The sequence below is a fragment of the Anopheles cruzii genome, chromosome 2 (assembly GCF_943734635.1).
Source record: "Anopheles cruzii chromosome 2, idAnoCruzAS_RS32_06, whole genome shotgun sequence".
NCBI classification, from domain to species: Eukaryota; Metazoa; Arthropoda; class Insecta; order Diptera; family Culicidae; genus Anopheles; species Anopheles cruzii.
The window spans coordinates 26,438,311-26,451,834 of NC_069144.1; the positions used below are offsets into that span (position 1 = coordinate 26,438,311).

The 13,524-nt window shown below is 52.1% G+C and overlaps 3 protein-coding genes across 3 annotated transcripts in view; 1 reads left to right on the forward strand and 2 right to left on the reverse strand.

Annotated features, from left to right (window-relative positions):
- Window positions 1–4,931: 4,931 nt before the first annotated feature.
- Window positions 4,932–8,119, forward strand: LOC128268172 (pro-resilin-like). Its single transcript, XM_053005197.1, has 2 exons — window positions 4,932–4,949; window positions 7,022–8,119. The coding sequence occupies exons 1-2, from the start codon at window positions 4,932–4,934 to the stop codon at window positions 8,117–8,119; spliced, it is 1,116 nt and encodes a 371-aa protein (XP_052861157.1).
- Window positions 8,120–8,326: 207 nt separating this feature from the next.
- Window positions 8,327–9,879, reverse strand: LOC128278758 (phospholipase B1, membrane-associated-like). The gene is made up of 4 exons (XM_053017487.1): window positions 9,314–9,879; window positions 9,102–9,230; window positions 8,872–9,033; window positions 8,327–8,801 (listed from the first exon to the last, which is right to left on the reverse strand). Exons 1-4 carry the CDS (start codon window positions 9,877–9,879, stop codon window positions 8,327–8,329), a joined length of 1,332 nt encoding a protein of 443 aa, XP_052873447.1.
- Window positions 9,880–12,334: 2,455 nt separating this feature from the next.
- LOC128267908 (actin, muscle-type A2-like) overlaps window positions 12,335–13,524 on the reverse strand; it is a 1,415-nt gene continuing 225 nt past the window's right edge. Inside the window, exons 1-2 of the mRNA XM_053004861.1 lie at window positions 12,736–13,524; window positions 12,335–12,667 (exon numbers count right to left, since the gene is read on the reverse strand). The exon at window positions 12,736–13,524 is cut by the window's right edge and continues 225 nt beyond it. Of these exons, the coding sequence (XP_052860821.1) occupies window positions 12,462–12,667; window positions 12,736–13,524 (995 nt within the window). The 3' untranslated portion in view covers window positions 12,335–12,461. The remainder of the gene's footprint in view (window positions 12,668–12,735) is intronic.

Below are 13,524 nucleotides of genomic sequence, written 5' to 3' on the forward strand. Positions count from 1 at the left end.
GGTTGTATCCATCACCGCCAAAGTCTTTTCTGCAGAGGGACTAAAACAAACGAGATGGCAGGGCGCGAAAATTGAAACACTACTAAACGAGCCTTGCATAACAATTTGTAGCCGGCAAAAAAGTGCTAACAATGAGCAATTTCTGACGCTTCTTTCCCCTAATGTGCCGTGTCGGAATGATGGCACTGTTAGATAAGCCATTTTAACACACGCTCAATTTGTGTCCTTTCGCGCACCCTCTTAAGATTGTAGCCGCTCCCGGTCGAGCGCAAAATTTAACCGCATCATCGCCGCAAGTCACCTCACGCTGGCTGGCTGGCTGGCTGGACCCTGTAATAGCCGACCGGCGGAAGATTGAAGCAAAAAGCCCTGCACCGTGACACCACTTGACTCGGCGGAGGCCACACGAGCGATGCAGGCGTGAAGTAGTGCAGCACGAATTACGAGGCAACTTTTTCCACGATGGTGACGTGCGACCGGAAGATCCGGCCCGTGGGTCGTCCCGGAGGAAAGCGAAAATCGAAATTAATTCGCAAAGTGAAAAATGTGTGATGTTCAATGCGGCCACTTCTGACACTAGCCGAACGCGGCACGGAGCTATCTTTTCACACACACACACACACACACAGTCGTCATCACGTTTCTGCGGCGCCCGGAACGAAATGCACAATTATGCAATTATGTTGCAAAAACGGACCCCTCCAAAAACACAGATCAGCTCAGTCCCAGAGGCCGTAGCTCATCGGTGGCGCTTGGCACAGGTTGCTCGTTCGTTCGATAAACCTGATTATTTTCTTTGTGGCCAGATTGGCGGGCTTCCTTTTTTTTCGCCCGCTGTGTGGCCTCCTGTCACGTGTATCTCTTCGGTGGCAGGCTCGCCGGCTGATGCGCTAGATGAGCGAAATTATTCCGAAAGTGCTTGTGCCTCGTTTGGTCCGTTCCGGCTACAGTTCAGTGTCACGCAGGCTCCCGCCGCCGAGGCTCTCGTTGCATCATGGGGACCGAAAAAAAAACTCACAACCACGAAAGGAAGGTATGGGCACGAAGAAAAAAAGTCCGCGTGCAGCAATCTGCTCTGCATTCCGTTGCAACGGCACCGACCCTCCGATGGCGCGTATTTTAATGGATTACATAAAGCGGGCGGACAAAGTCTTTTGTTGCTGCCGTTGTCTTTCGGACACTCGGCGGGTGATGCACATTGGACCATATTTGGCCCCTGGGCAGCGGTGCGAATGGATGACCGAAAGTCCTCGATGACGATGACAACATAAAAACCATCATATGCAATTGCGACAATTTATGAGATATCTTTATGCCCGCGGAAATGAATTTGGTTTCGCTGTTTGAACCCCATTAAGCGTACCGTGACCAACATAAAGAAAACCAGTTATTGGATCATTTCTGCGCCTCTCTTCTCTGTCTATAGCTTCATAATTCGCCATAGTTAAAATAATAACTGCAGCGGGTTTTATATGCTGTTTCCGTATTTTTATGTTGTTTTATTATTTTTATCCCATTTTTTTTATATTTTTAGATAAAATGTTTTGTCCCTTCGTTTATTTCTATTTTCTTTTCTGTTGTCGTTTTTGGTTTAGCGTATTTTTACATCAATATTCTATTAATATTGATATGATATTGGGATAGAGACATAAAACATTTTAATTATTGAACATCTTAATTTCGTCTTTATCTTGACTCTTCATCGTTAATGATCAGTTTTATGTTGCCGCTTATCAAACGCTTCAAAAAGGTTTTTCACGCCTTTTACATTTCATTTACACGTAGCTCCGTGCCCATTACGACCTGATCCCCGAGGTTCGGAAGTGGTCGTACATCGAATTACTTAACTTCCGAAACACTCCACAGTTCGATACTACCACGAAACTGCCCAAACCCACCACATTGTCGGTACTTGGCGAACGCAAAACGAAAGTACCGCGCATCGGCGAGTGGTCTCCGAGCGGTAAACGTAAACATGTTCACTGTATTGCCTCTCGATTGACCGGCGAAAGCGGCACAGCGGGTCCCAAGCCATCCGTCCCAAGCCTCTGGTACGTACAATTACATCTACCACACCCGAATGTGATCACCCGAACCGTCCAAATCTATCGGTGGACCTGTGGCAGAAAGACAATCCAAAATGTCAAGCCTGTGCGGGAAGTCCCTCGAGGCCTCGACGTCAGCTGACCATCCTGAAGCGTGGCGTTGCGCTTCCAAATCGATTACACCACTTGCCACGCGAACGTTTCAGGACGCTAACCAGCCACCCGGTCAGCCTCGCTTATTAGCCGATGATGGACTCGGTAAACTTCGACAACCCGCCAAGACAAGGATTACTTTCAGCACGATCTCGGCCGGCGCCGGTTGCATAAGTTCTCTAGCACCGCCCGCGGTGTGTGTATCTGTATCGCGGGACCATCATAATCGCCCGTAGCCGCAAGTCAGTTTGTTCGACCTTTTCCCGACACAACGCACATCTCACACCCGTTCCCGTTCATGCTGACGAACCCAATTGTTGATCGGAGCGAAGATCAAATGACGGGTGGCGAGCATAGAAAGCATGGCGAAAAGGAATGAAGTCAACACGGCCGCCAGGACCTGCACCGGCAGCCAGGGAACTGGTAGTAGCCGTTACCAATCGATCATCGCCACGGATCCCTTCACTTTGTTCGTCATCTTCGGCGGTCGGGCGAGACGAGCATTTCATCTTTCACCGACGACGCCCCGGTTACCCGTTATGCAATAGTTTTGCTTCTCCCAGGGCACCCGTGTCGACGGGCCAGCCGTTATGCTTCGATTACACTGACGATCGCAAATGGTATCACACGCTGGCGTTTATATCACTAAGCCACTAAGCCACCAGAGTGCCTGTGGGGAACTGGGCCTCCAAATCTGATCCCATTTAGTACGCCGAACGGTTCGACAATTTCCGCCAACACAGGACTGCACCCTACCGGGAGAAAAACGGCCATGGACAGGCCATGACGACGTTGTCAAACCCGTGATTTCCGTCAAACATGTTTTGGGGAATGACTCCGGACGAAAAAGAGAGTGCCGCTGGTTTCGTTTTTGTTGGACTCGCGTTTGACCCACGATTTGGTTACTGGGACAAGTGATCCAGTTCCCTGTGGTTGATGAATGTGGTGAGGACCACTTTCGAAATGCAGCGACCGGACGCGGTACGAACGACTTTAAAACTGTAGCCATCGGCTCTGGGCCCTGCCGCTGCTTCACCGGATCCCGGGGTTCCGGGCGGGAAGTGTAGTGGCCTTCGCGTTCACTGATCATCACCGGGGGAACCGAGTGAGAGGCTTACATAATTACTCTCCGGTGTTCTGCATTTACAACATTAAGTCATCGCCGGCAGGTTGATCATGTCAAAATGTTTCGTTCAAACACAATGCAACACTCGCATGCGACCGGCGACCACCGGACATTAAAACGGCTTAACGATCCCATTACCGGTGCAGTGAGTTATAATTTTATTAATTCCGAAAAATCACGTTTAAGTCCCTGGATGAAATGTGGTTAAACCAAGCGCATTGAGATGATTGTTTTTTAAGTGTTGCAAAACAGTACAAAAAAAAGAGTAAAACAAGCAAAAGTAATGTAAACTCTGCAAAACGAAAGAAACTAAAAGAGAATTGTAAAGAGAATGTTAAACTGATACTAAACTATAGGCTCAAAGTAATCGATGTTATGCAAACAGTGAAAGGGAAATAATTGCAAAATAGAAAATAGAACAGACATAATAAAGCCACACAAGCAAACTTCGTAGATGAAACAATAAAAACCAAAACCGAATCAAACGCTACCATTTGCACGGTAATTAAAGAAATGCCGCAAAGGTCACCGATAGGATGAAAGGCACCAACTATCAACGAGTAGTGGGAAAACGTGTAACACGTTCACTACAACTGTCCTACCCAAAAAAAAGTGCCAGATTAACCTGCTCGTCATAACTCTCTCTCTCTGATCCGAGCACTTGTAAATGTCAATTGCGTATCGTCATATCAATGCGATCGGAGCGTAAATAACTCAACCGGTGCCGAGCCACCGATGGAACGAAGACTGACAGACCTTTCGACCGGGCGGTTCGCGATCACTTCAGTGGAAAATGTCGACAACAGTCCAGGGCTGGCCGTTCTTCGAAAACCCATCCCGCCATTATGCAACGGCGCAGAAGAAGAATCGCCCTTTCGAGCGAGAAATAAATCCCCAAAAGGAGACCCACACGGACCCGGGAGCCGTCCCTTGATTTTCCACGGACAAGCGCGGGTTTTTCGATTTTTCGTGAAACTCCCGCGGCGGTTACGTGACACCGGCAAGTGGGTTAACAGCGTTCGATCGAGCACAAAAGCACATCATACGCACGCAGGGAAACAAAATTAAAGCAAATTCTCCACGCACTGCTGGCGCCTGGCGGCGAAGTGTCCAAAAGCCACCAACAACCCAACACCCGATTGAGACCCCGGTCTCCGCGGGTAGGAGTTCGGTGGCCTTCCCGGGAGCCACTTGCCCTGATTCGCTACCTCTTCTACCGAAGTGAAAGATGCCTCCCGCTCCTCCGGAGCCAGGCTTCGGCGGATTCGCCTTCCGGAAGAGTCGACGGTAAGTTCACACCGCCGAGTTGCTCCTACCCAGTCGGCGAAGATAAGCTCCACCAGAGCTCGGGCCTGATCTGTGGCCGACGACGGTGTATAAAAGAGATTGTCCGGACCGGCATTGCCATCAGTGATCGCAGTGCGGTGTGCCGGTGCAGAGAGCCCAGCATCTTGTGAGAGTCGCTGCCACTTTCCGACCTGTACCACGTTTTCACGTGCCACGTGTATCCCAATCCCAATAGAGGGAAACAAAAGAGGAAAAGTGTGTGCAGTTTAATTACCCAGCCTCCCGACCCGAAACCCCAAAACAAAAGAAAACAAACGGAAATGAATCGATTCAGTGTGGTAAGTGTGGCAAGCCAACAGTGGAAGAATTGGAAAAGCGTTTGGCAAAAGACAATCAAAACGCGCAACGAAAACGCAAGGACCCACGAATTGATGGCAGTGTGCAAACGGGGTTGGAATTTGGCAACTGCTCCCGGAACCGGAACGGCCGGAATGTGTTGACCGGCCTCTCGACCTAGCCCGGGAGGACAGTGAAAGTGACCGACGCTCGTGAAAGGTGCCACCGTAACAAGGACCGTTGATTCCCTTTTCGCGGCGCCTGTTTCAAATGACGCAAGAAACCACGGGCCCGTTTTATTATTGTACAAACGATAGTAATTGCAGACACGGGGATAGAGAGAGAGAGAGAGGAAAAGTATAAAATGATGGTAGCCTCGCCAGTCGCGGCTAATGTGCGGCATCCTAATGTGGCCACCGCACGGGTGCCGTTAAAACGATCGAACCCGGATCGGCCACAGCTGACGCTCGGAAGGCTACCGGCTTCCGACGAATGACGCAGCGAGGCGGACGAGGCGAAATTACCGTCCGAACGACGCCGGATTGTACTTGAGATGTCGTTCGGGCAGACGAAATCGATTAATGAACCGGGAATGAATTTGATCGTAAAAGAGAAAATGCCCGATCGGTTATGTGAGCGTCTTTGCGAAAACGGCAAATGTTAATGCCCTTTTTTTGTCAAATGCCAACCAGACCATAACTAGGGGCTTAAATGCTTTTGATTTCAACAAACAGACAGCATTTGTTGTAACTGTACATTGTCAACCATTTGGACTTTCTTTATCTGATTTGAGGCTTTTCGATTTGTGGACTCGACGAGCACCATGGAGACATAACTCACACGATAATACTCGAGCGGAGCACATATCGTCGCCAGGTTCAAGTATCAACTCGACGCCTCGCTCGGCTCGAGAGCACTTCCTGAACCGCCTCCACACTCAACCGAAAGCAATGTTGCACCGCCCCTTCATTGGCCCCTCATTGCATCATCTCTTGGAGGGCTTTTTTTGCAATTGCAAACCTTTCGCAGCGTATCCGCCTTGTATATCTTGATTCCGGCCCCGAGGAGTGCTTATCCAAATCCAGTCCTCTTTTGGAGCCTCTTTTTTACACCCCACCCCGGCTTGCGTCACGCACCCCGCGTGTCCAGCTCTGTCTGGTGGATTGCCAGAGGCCATCAAAGAGCACCTCCATTGCACCTTTCACCGGTGCTCGGAGTGATCGCCCTTCAAGATCACCACTTTCGACGGACGGCCACTGACTTGGCGTGTGATGTGGCTCGCAAAATTATTAACCTAATGTTGATGATGATGCGAGCCCCGGAGACCTTATGGCCTGCCGGTGTGCGGCAGCGAACGGCAACAAGAGCACCACTTGCGGTCGGACGACTGTGATTAATCTTGATTAAAAGAAGAAAAAAAAACCGTACGCCAACTCATCTCATCTTCGCCGCCCGGGCGCAGTGTACTTAGCCGTATGGACGCCTTTTCTGGCCATGGCCCTTGTCTGCCCCGGGAGAAAGCAGTTTGGTCACCCTCCCTACCTTCCCATTGAAGTCCCAGTTAGTCCCCGCGCAAAAGGTGACGTAAGTCTGGGTCTCGTTGCTAAGGCTGCCCTCAGGACACACGGGATAAGCAGGGCAGGACATGGGCGTTTCGGACCGGTTATTCGCCGGCGGCGAGAATTTCACTTTCCATAAATCCGACACCGAAAGTACTTGCGCCGGTCGCGTAATAGTTTCCCATTTAAACTGGCTGGGATGCTGATAGACTTGCAGTTGAAGAAAATAAAGGTCCAACATCCAATAGAGGGCCCGCGTCAACGAATAGCGTTTCGAATAGCGTAACACCACTCGGCTCGGGCGTTACCAGGAAGCTTATGTTTGGACTTTCGGCACACACAAAATTACTTTTATGTCATGACGACAAGCGACTCCACTGCGTCAGGGGACCACAAATGAGCATCTCTTTCAACGGGACCGTTGAAGCCTTCATTACGCCACACGATGACGCCGACAAAAGCACCGTTCCACCGTTCAGAGATTAACCATTTCTTGGGGCCGTTCTCACCCGCAGGTGCTCTTGGTGCTATCCGCCACGGCTACGCTCGTTTGCGCCGAGCCACCGGTCTTGAGCGGTGGCTACTCCTACTCCGGCGGCGGTGGCGGTGGTGGTCACGGTCATGGCCACGGTGGCGGTGGCTACGACGACGGGGGCTACATCTCCGTCAGCCCGGGACATCAGTCTTCGGAGGGACTACACGTCGACCATAGTCTGCTGCACAAGGTGAAGGAAGCGCTGCTGGAGCACGAGAACTCTGGGTCGCACGGTGGCGGTGGCGGCTACTCGAGCCACGGATCCGTCTCAGGCTCCTACCCCTCGAGCTCGTACGGACCACCGTCGCCGGTCTACGGTGTCCCGTCCTACTCCGGCGGCCACGGATACGGCAAAGCCACCGGCATCGAACTGGGTCACGTACAACAGGGCATCCAGGTGGCCGAATACTACAAGGCAGCATCGCACGGACCTTCGTCGTCCTACTCCGCCCCATCGTACTCTTCGCATTCTTCTTTCACCCCATCGCACGGCTACTCGTCCGGAGGCTCATCATCCTACTCATCCCACTACTCAGCTCCATCTGTCTCATCTCACTACTCAGCTCCATCTGTCTCATCTCACTACGCAGCTCCATCTGTTTCATCTCACTATTCAGCTCCATCTGTCTCGTCTCACTACTCGGCACCGTCCTCGTCATACGGTGTCCCGTCCGTCTCTTCCAGCTACGGAGCACCGTCTGTCTCCTCCAGTTACGGAGCACCGTCCGTCTCTTCCAGTTACGGTGCACCCTCAGTGTCGTCACACTACTCCGCACCGTCCGCACACTACTCGGCCCCATCGGTCTCGTCGGCCTACTCCAGCTACTCGGCCCCGTCCTACTCGTCTCACTCGGGCGGTTCCTACGCTCACTCGTCTGGCCCATCGTTTGCCGCGATCCCTTCGTCCTCGTACGGAGTTCCATCGTTCGGCGGCGGCGGCGGCGGTGGCTCTTCCAGCTACCACCACCACCGACCATCGCACGGTCCGAGCCTACACTCGCTCTCCTCCTACCGCCCACCGTCCTCCTCGTACGGACCGCCGCCGCGGCCAGTCTACGGGGTACCGCACCATCACTGAGGGGCTGCCGCAGGAGCAGGGTGTGATATTGTCTAAGTCAAGTTCAGTGCACTTCCTTCGCAGTTTAGGAGTGTAGGCACCGTGGGCACCGCCCGCTATATTCTCTCAGTTTGTCGTTGTTTGTACAAAATAAAAAGAAACGAAAACGATCCTTACTTTAATACACCGAACAAGTGTGCTTTCCTTTAGCGTAAAGGGGTGCACCGATCAGCTATTGAAGTACGTCCTAATGTAGGGATTGTGGGCCGTGGGACACCGGAACTCTTCGAACAGCTCGCGTAGGGCGGTGGTCTTGTGGCGAACCGGTTCGAGCATGTTGTTCCACAGCCCGTTCGCCGAGACGGCGTGACCCTTCTGGCTCAGGTGGACACAGTCGATCGCCATGATTGACAAGTCTGGCTTGCCGTCGCGCCGATAGAATACCGAGGCGTCCCGATAGAACGGCTGGTAGACGACGGTAAACTCGTCGCTGTGGAACTCGGGCCGGTGGCTAACGCGCTCCATGATCTGCACAAAGCGACGCTCCAGCTGACGGTAAAGGTTCCGCCGCCCGGAGTACTTGGGGCCGTACAGGCAGGAACATTCGATCGGACGCACGAACTGGCACGTTAGCGGGGCCTGCACCTTGTCCATCGAGAACGACAGGTTGATCAGTGGCGAGGGCACCAGGTTCACCAGCGTTCTGTAGAAGGAGAGTTGGACGTGATGAGCCACGAACTACACTGGAGTCACCATGTCATGTCTGGGCATACCTTGGCATGGCTTTCTTGAGGTAGTGCAGCGTAGTCAGGAGATACTTTTCCTGGTCCCGGTTGATCCACTCCGTCGCGTTTGTTTGGTAGCACACGTCCGAGCAGAAGTCGTTGCCGCCGATCATCAGTGTGAGCAGCTTCCAGTGTTTCTTCCAGTTGACGCTGCGGGAACGGCAAACACTGTCGTCGTTAAAATGCATTCCCGATTCTGCAACCCACAACCGCCTTACCGTGGGTCCGATTTCATGCGCTCGACCAGCGATGCCGCATTGTACGGCATGTCGCTCGTGGTCGCAATGATTTCCGCCACATTAAACTGCGACGGTAAATGCACGTTGTAGGAGTCCGCAAACGAGTAGCTGTGGGCAAGGAGCGGTTTTATTTTTCGAAACAGAGTCAAACGAGATCCACGCGAAAACCCCCGTGGAACCGCTACGCTTACCCGAACAAGTGTGGGTTGAACTCTTTCAGAATGTTCGGCAACGTCAGGTACGACCGCCAGTTGCCCTGGCCACCGATGCACCACGACAGGCCGCGATTGTCGATCAGTAGCTCCCACACCTGGCGCGAGTTGGCTCCCGTGGCGCTGGTCAGCGAATCGCCCAGGGCCGCCACCACATCGAAGTCGCCGGGCTTCAGCCGGTGGACGCTGGTCGGTGGTGGTGAACTCCGGAACCCCCGTACGTCACACGGAAACGGAACGCTGGGTGGAACGCGTGCCTGCAGCGCTACACCTTCGTCCCGCATTCCCGTCGGTCCGAGCAGTCGGTTGTAGACTTCGCGGATACCGCGGTACATCATGCGCACCGGTTCCGACGCATCGAGCCGGCTGGTGACGATGTGATTTTCGTACTCCTGCGTCCCGGTCAGGTTCTTCAGGATGTTGCCCCGCTCACGGCTGATGCGGTTCGGTTGGCCCGGCGCGAAAGACGTGGGCAGGGTTGCATCGACCACGAGGCCACACAAAGCTAGGCCCAACAACAGGAGCGACTCTTTGGTTCGTAACATTTCGCACACACACACACACACGTTGCGCAAGCCGGTTTTCCACTGCCAGATCGTGCTGCCACCTGACGGATGGGAAAGAGTGAGTAATCCAGTCCAGGGCAACCCTCACCGGATCGGTTGGAAATATTTAGCACAAATTTTTGGGAAAACGTTTCGTACGTGACGCGCATGTCGTTATGCGATGGCGAAATTCGTTGACTACAACACCTCCGCCGTAGGTGGTGAGAAGTGCAGCTGCACTTCGTGGCGTTGCCCACGCCAAGCCGGCGAAAGTTGAGGCGAACGTGTACGCGCCGTGCGGACGTGCATGCAATTGATAGTCTTTGTACATCGATGCCGAGTCGGTGATACTCTATAGTGGCCTTAATTGATTCCGACCGGGGCTTTTGTGAGTTAGTTTTCAATATTGCTACACTTTTTGTTGATTTTATTCGGTAGCACATGGCACTGGGAGTTGAGGAATTTAATAGGATATTGATAAAATACGAGCATGAATTGTGAATTTCAATGTAAATTAAAGATGACACTTTAAACTAAAGTAAGTCGCGGATTGTTCAGCCATAAGCTTGTCATTACAACACTGAGCTAACATGTTTAGGGTAGCTTGTCAGTGTGAAATCGAATCCCCTTGGACCCCAAAATTTATCTGCCTGAATACGGACAGCTTAGTCCGCAAAACAACCGATCGATATGCCAAATTTAATTTACCATCAACGGGCCGCGGGTTCCGAATTCGATGCTCACCGCACGCATGCAGCATAATCGATTGCACCGCCCGCTCGACCATTTACAGAACCACTGCCTGCAACCTGCCGTGGTCGCGCCCACCCCACGCGTGGGCGAGACTTTTATTGACCACTTCATCGGCCACTTCAAACGCGTACTTTCGTTTGGGATATTCATTTCCAAACCCGGGACACTTGGCAAACACTATTTCGCGTTTAATTAAATTAATGCCACAAAAACAGCGCTAATCGCCGCGGCCGCCAGCCGAGCCAAGTCGAGCCGAACGAAATAATTAACGCAGTCAGCATTAATCAAAGCTCAGCGGACCACACACCACATGGAATGGGGAGACCAGATCTCATTGCCGGAGCCACCCTGTAGAGGGGTGGGACCGATTGGCTGCATTATGCTGAACCGACGTTTATTTACAGTTCTCCTGTTAATGAATCCACCAAGCTGGAGGGGTTCCGGATTTTCGGGGATCCACCACGCCATTAGAGTACACACGGTAGCGCAGGGCATTAAATTTTAGCGATTTAGAACACACACATACACACGGACAGGTAACGGTTCTTACAGGGTGGCGGTACCATTTGTTGGAAAGGATAGCAAACAAAGCCCCGGCCGTGCCCGAAACCACAAACGAGCCCATTTTCGGTGGCCGACCGTAGGCACTTACCCGAGTGCGTCGTTGATGTCCGGCACGGAATTCCTCTCGATCGGAACTACCTGATTTTTGTTTTTTCAAGCCCTCATCCTATCCTGTCGGGTGTACACCGGGAACTGTCGTACCAATCGATATTGTAATGCAACTAAATACTTCATACCGTAGCCCGCCACCGAGCGTCACCAATAGCGTCACCGACTTACGCCCTCCCAAGGGTGCGTTACTTAAGCCACCCAGACGTCCGTATTTAGCGACGCGCCGTGTATATCAAGCATGCCCGAAGCATCGTCGTCGGCAGCGGCCAAATGGTTCGCAATTTTTGGGCACAGAATCTATTCCCCAGGCAGGAAAGGACCTCTCGGTCAATTATCCTTCGCGTTCAATGTCGCCGACGACGGGATGCACTTGAAATCATCCGTTTGTCGTGACGCGAATCGGCCGTTAGGCCTTACCGATCGTCGATGGTTTCATTGTCAGCTCGTCGATAAATCGTTCAATCGCGTCCAAACAGCTCCCGACCAGTGTCAAACTCCCGACCGTTTTGCGCCCACCCCAAGTGCACCCGGTTATGCAACAAACAAAAGCAGGTTTGCGGTAACATGCCTTCTCCCCACTCCCAACCATAACATACCGGCCACATTAAGCACTGCTGATTGTTTCATGACCACGTGCCGTGGTAGGGCTTTCCGGTCGCTTACGCGTTCCCGAAGCGCTGCTCCGATGGGCGGTTGATGAAACACTATGGCCAGCCGTGTGTGTGAGGTGAATAACATATCTTAATTATGCAGCCGATAGTGCATACGATGGCCAAGCATACAAGTTTAAACAAATTCAATAAATCAAACGCTAATACAGAACCGGACAGGGCTCAGCAATTAGAGATCGTTCGTACGTTTGATTAAATCAATGATCGTCAATATTTTCTTTCGCTGCATTTGAATAATAAAATAATAATTCTTCGGTCATCACGTTAATGCGTGAGTAAAAGTAAACAAATTATCAAATTAAAACGCAGAAAGCGTGGCCAAACCGCTAGCCACACGAAAAGTCACCGTTTCGCTCGATCATTCGTTCTATTTTTGTGTTACTTTACAAAGCGGAAGCACTTAAGCAGTATAAAACCTTAAAATAAATGACATTGATCCCTGGGTTTCGATTGTAGCATCCGGTCACACACAGCTACAGCCGCTTAGAAACATTTGCGATGCACAACGGTCGGACCGCACTCGTCGTACTCCTGCTTCGAGATCCACATCGACTGGAAGGTGGACAACGAGGCCAGGATGGAACCACCGATCCACACGGAGTACTTGCGCTCCGGCGGCGCGATAATCTTGATCTTGATCGTTCCGGGGGCGACCGACGTGATTTCCTTCTGCATACGATCAGCAATACCTACAATGGAAATTCGCGATACAACGATTGGGCCAGAAAAAAAACCAAGTTATTGCGGCTGATCGTACCTGGGTACATTGTAGTGCCGCCGGACAGGACGATGTTGGCGTACAGGTCCTTGCGAATGTCAACATCGCAGCGCATAATCGCATTGTAGACGGTCTCGTGGACACCTGCCGTCTCCATGCCGAGGAACGAGGGCTGGAACAGAGCTTCCGGAGCACGGAAGCGCTCATTACCAACGGTGACGACCTGACCATCGGGCAGTTCGTACGACTTCTCCAGGGACGTCGAAGAGGCAGCCGTTGCCATTTCCTGCTCAAAGTCCAGCGCAACGTAGCACAGCTTCTCCTTAATGTCACGGACGATTTCGCGTTCAGCCGTGGTGGTGAAAGAATAACCGCGCTCCGTCATGATTTTCATCAGATAGTCGGTCAGATCGCGACCAGCCATATCGAGACGGAGAATAGCGTGGGGCAGCGCATAGCCTTCGAAGATCGGAACCGTGTGAGAGACACCATCACCGGAGTCGGACACAATACCGGTGGTACGACCGGAAGCGTACAACGACAAGACGGCCTGGATCGCCACATACATGGCCGGTGCGTTGAACGTCTCGAACATAATCTGTGCCATGCGTTCTCGGTTCGCTTTCGGGTTTAGCGGAGCCTCAGTCAACAGGATCGGATGCTCTTCCGGAGCCACACGCAGCTCGTTGTAGAACGTGTGGTGCCAGATCTTCTCCATATCGTCCCAGTTGGTGATGATACCGTGCTCGATCGGATATTTCAGCGTGAGGATACCCCGTTTGGACTGGGCCTCATCACCGACGTACGAGTCCTTCTGGCCCATGCCAA

Excerpts from the sequence above, each read along its gene's own strand:
- LOC128278758 (XM_053017487.1), bottom strand. The coding sequence starts at position 9,879 with ATGTTACGAACCAAAGAGTCGCTCCTGTTGTTGGGCCTAGCTTTGTGT. Across the intron at positions 9,034-9,101 it reads CGCATGAAATCGGACCCACG|CGTCAACTGGAAGAAACACT; the intron begins GTAAGGCGGTTG and ends CCGTTCCCGCAG. Across the intron at positions 8,802-8,871 it reads CTCAAGAAAGCCATGCCAAG|AACGCTGGTGAACCTGGTGC; the intron begins GTATGCCCAGAC and ends CTCCTTCTACAG.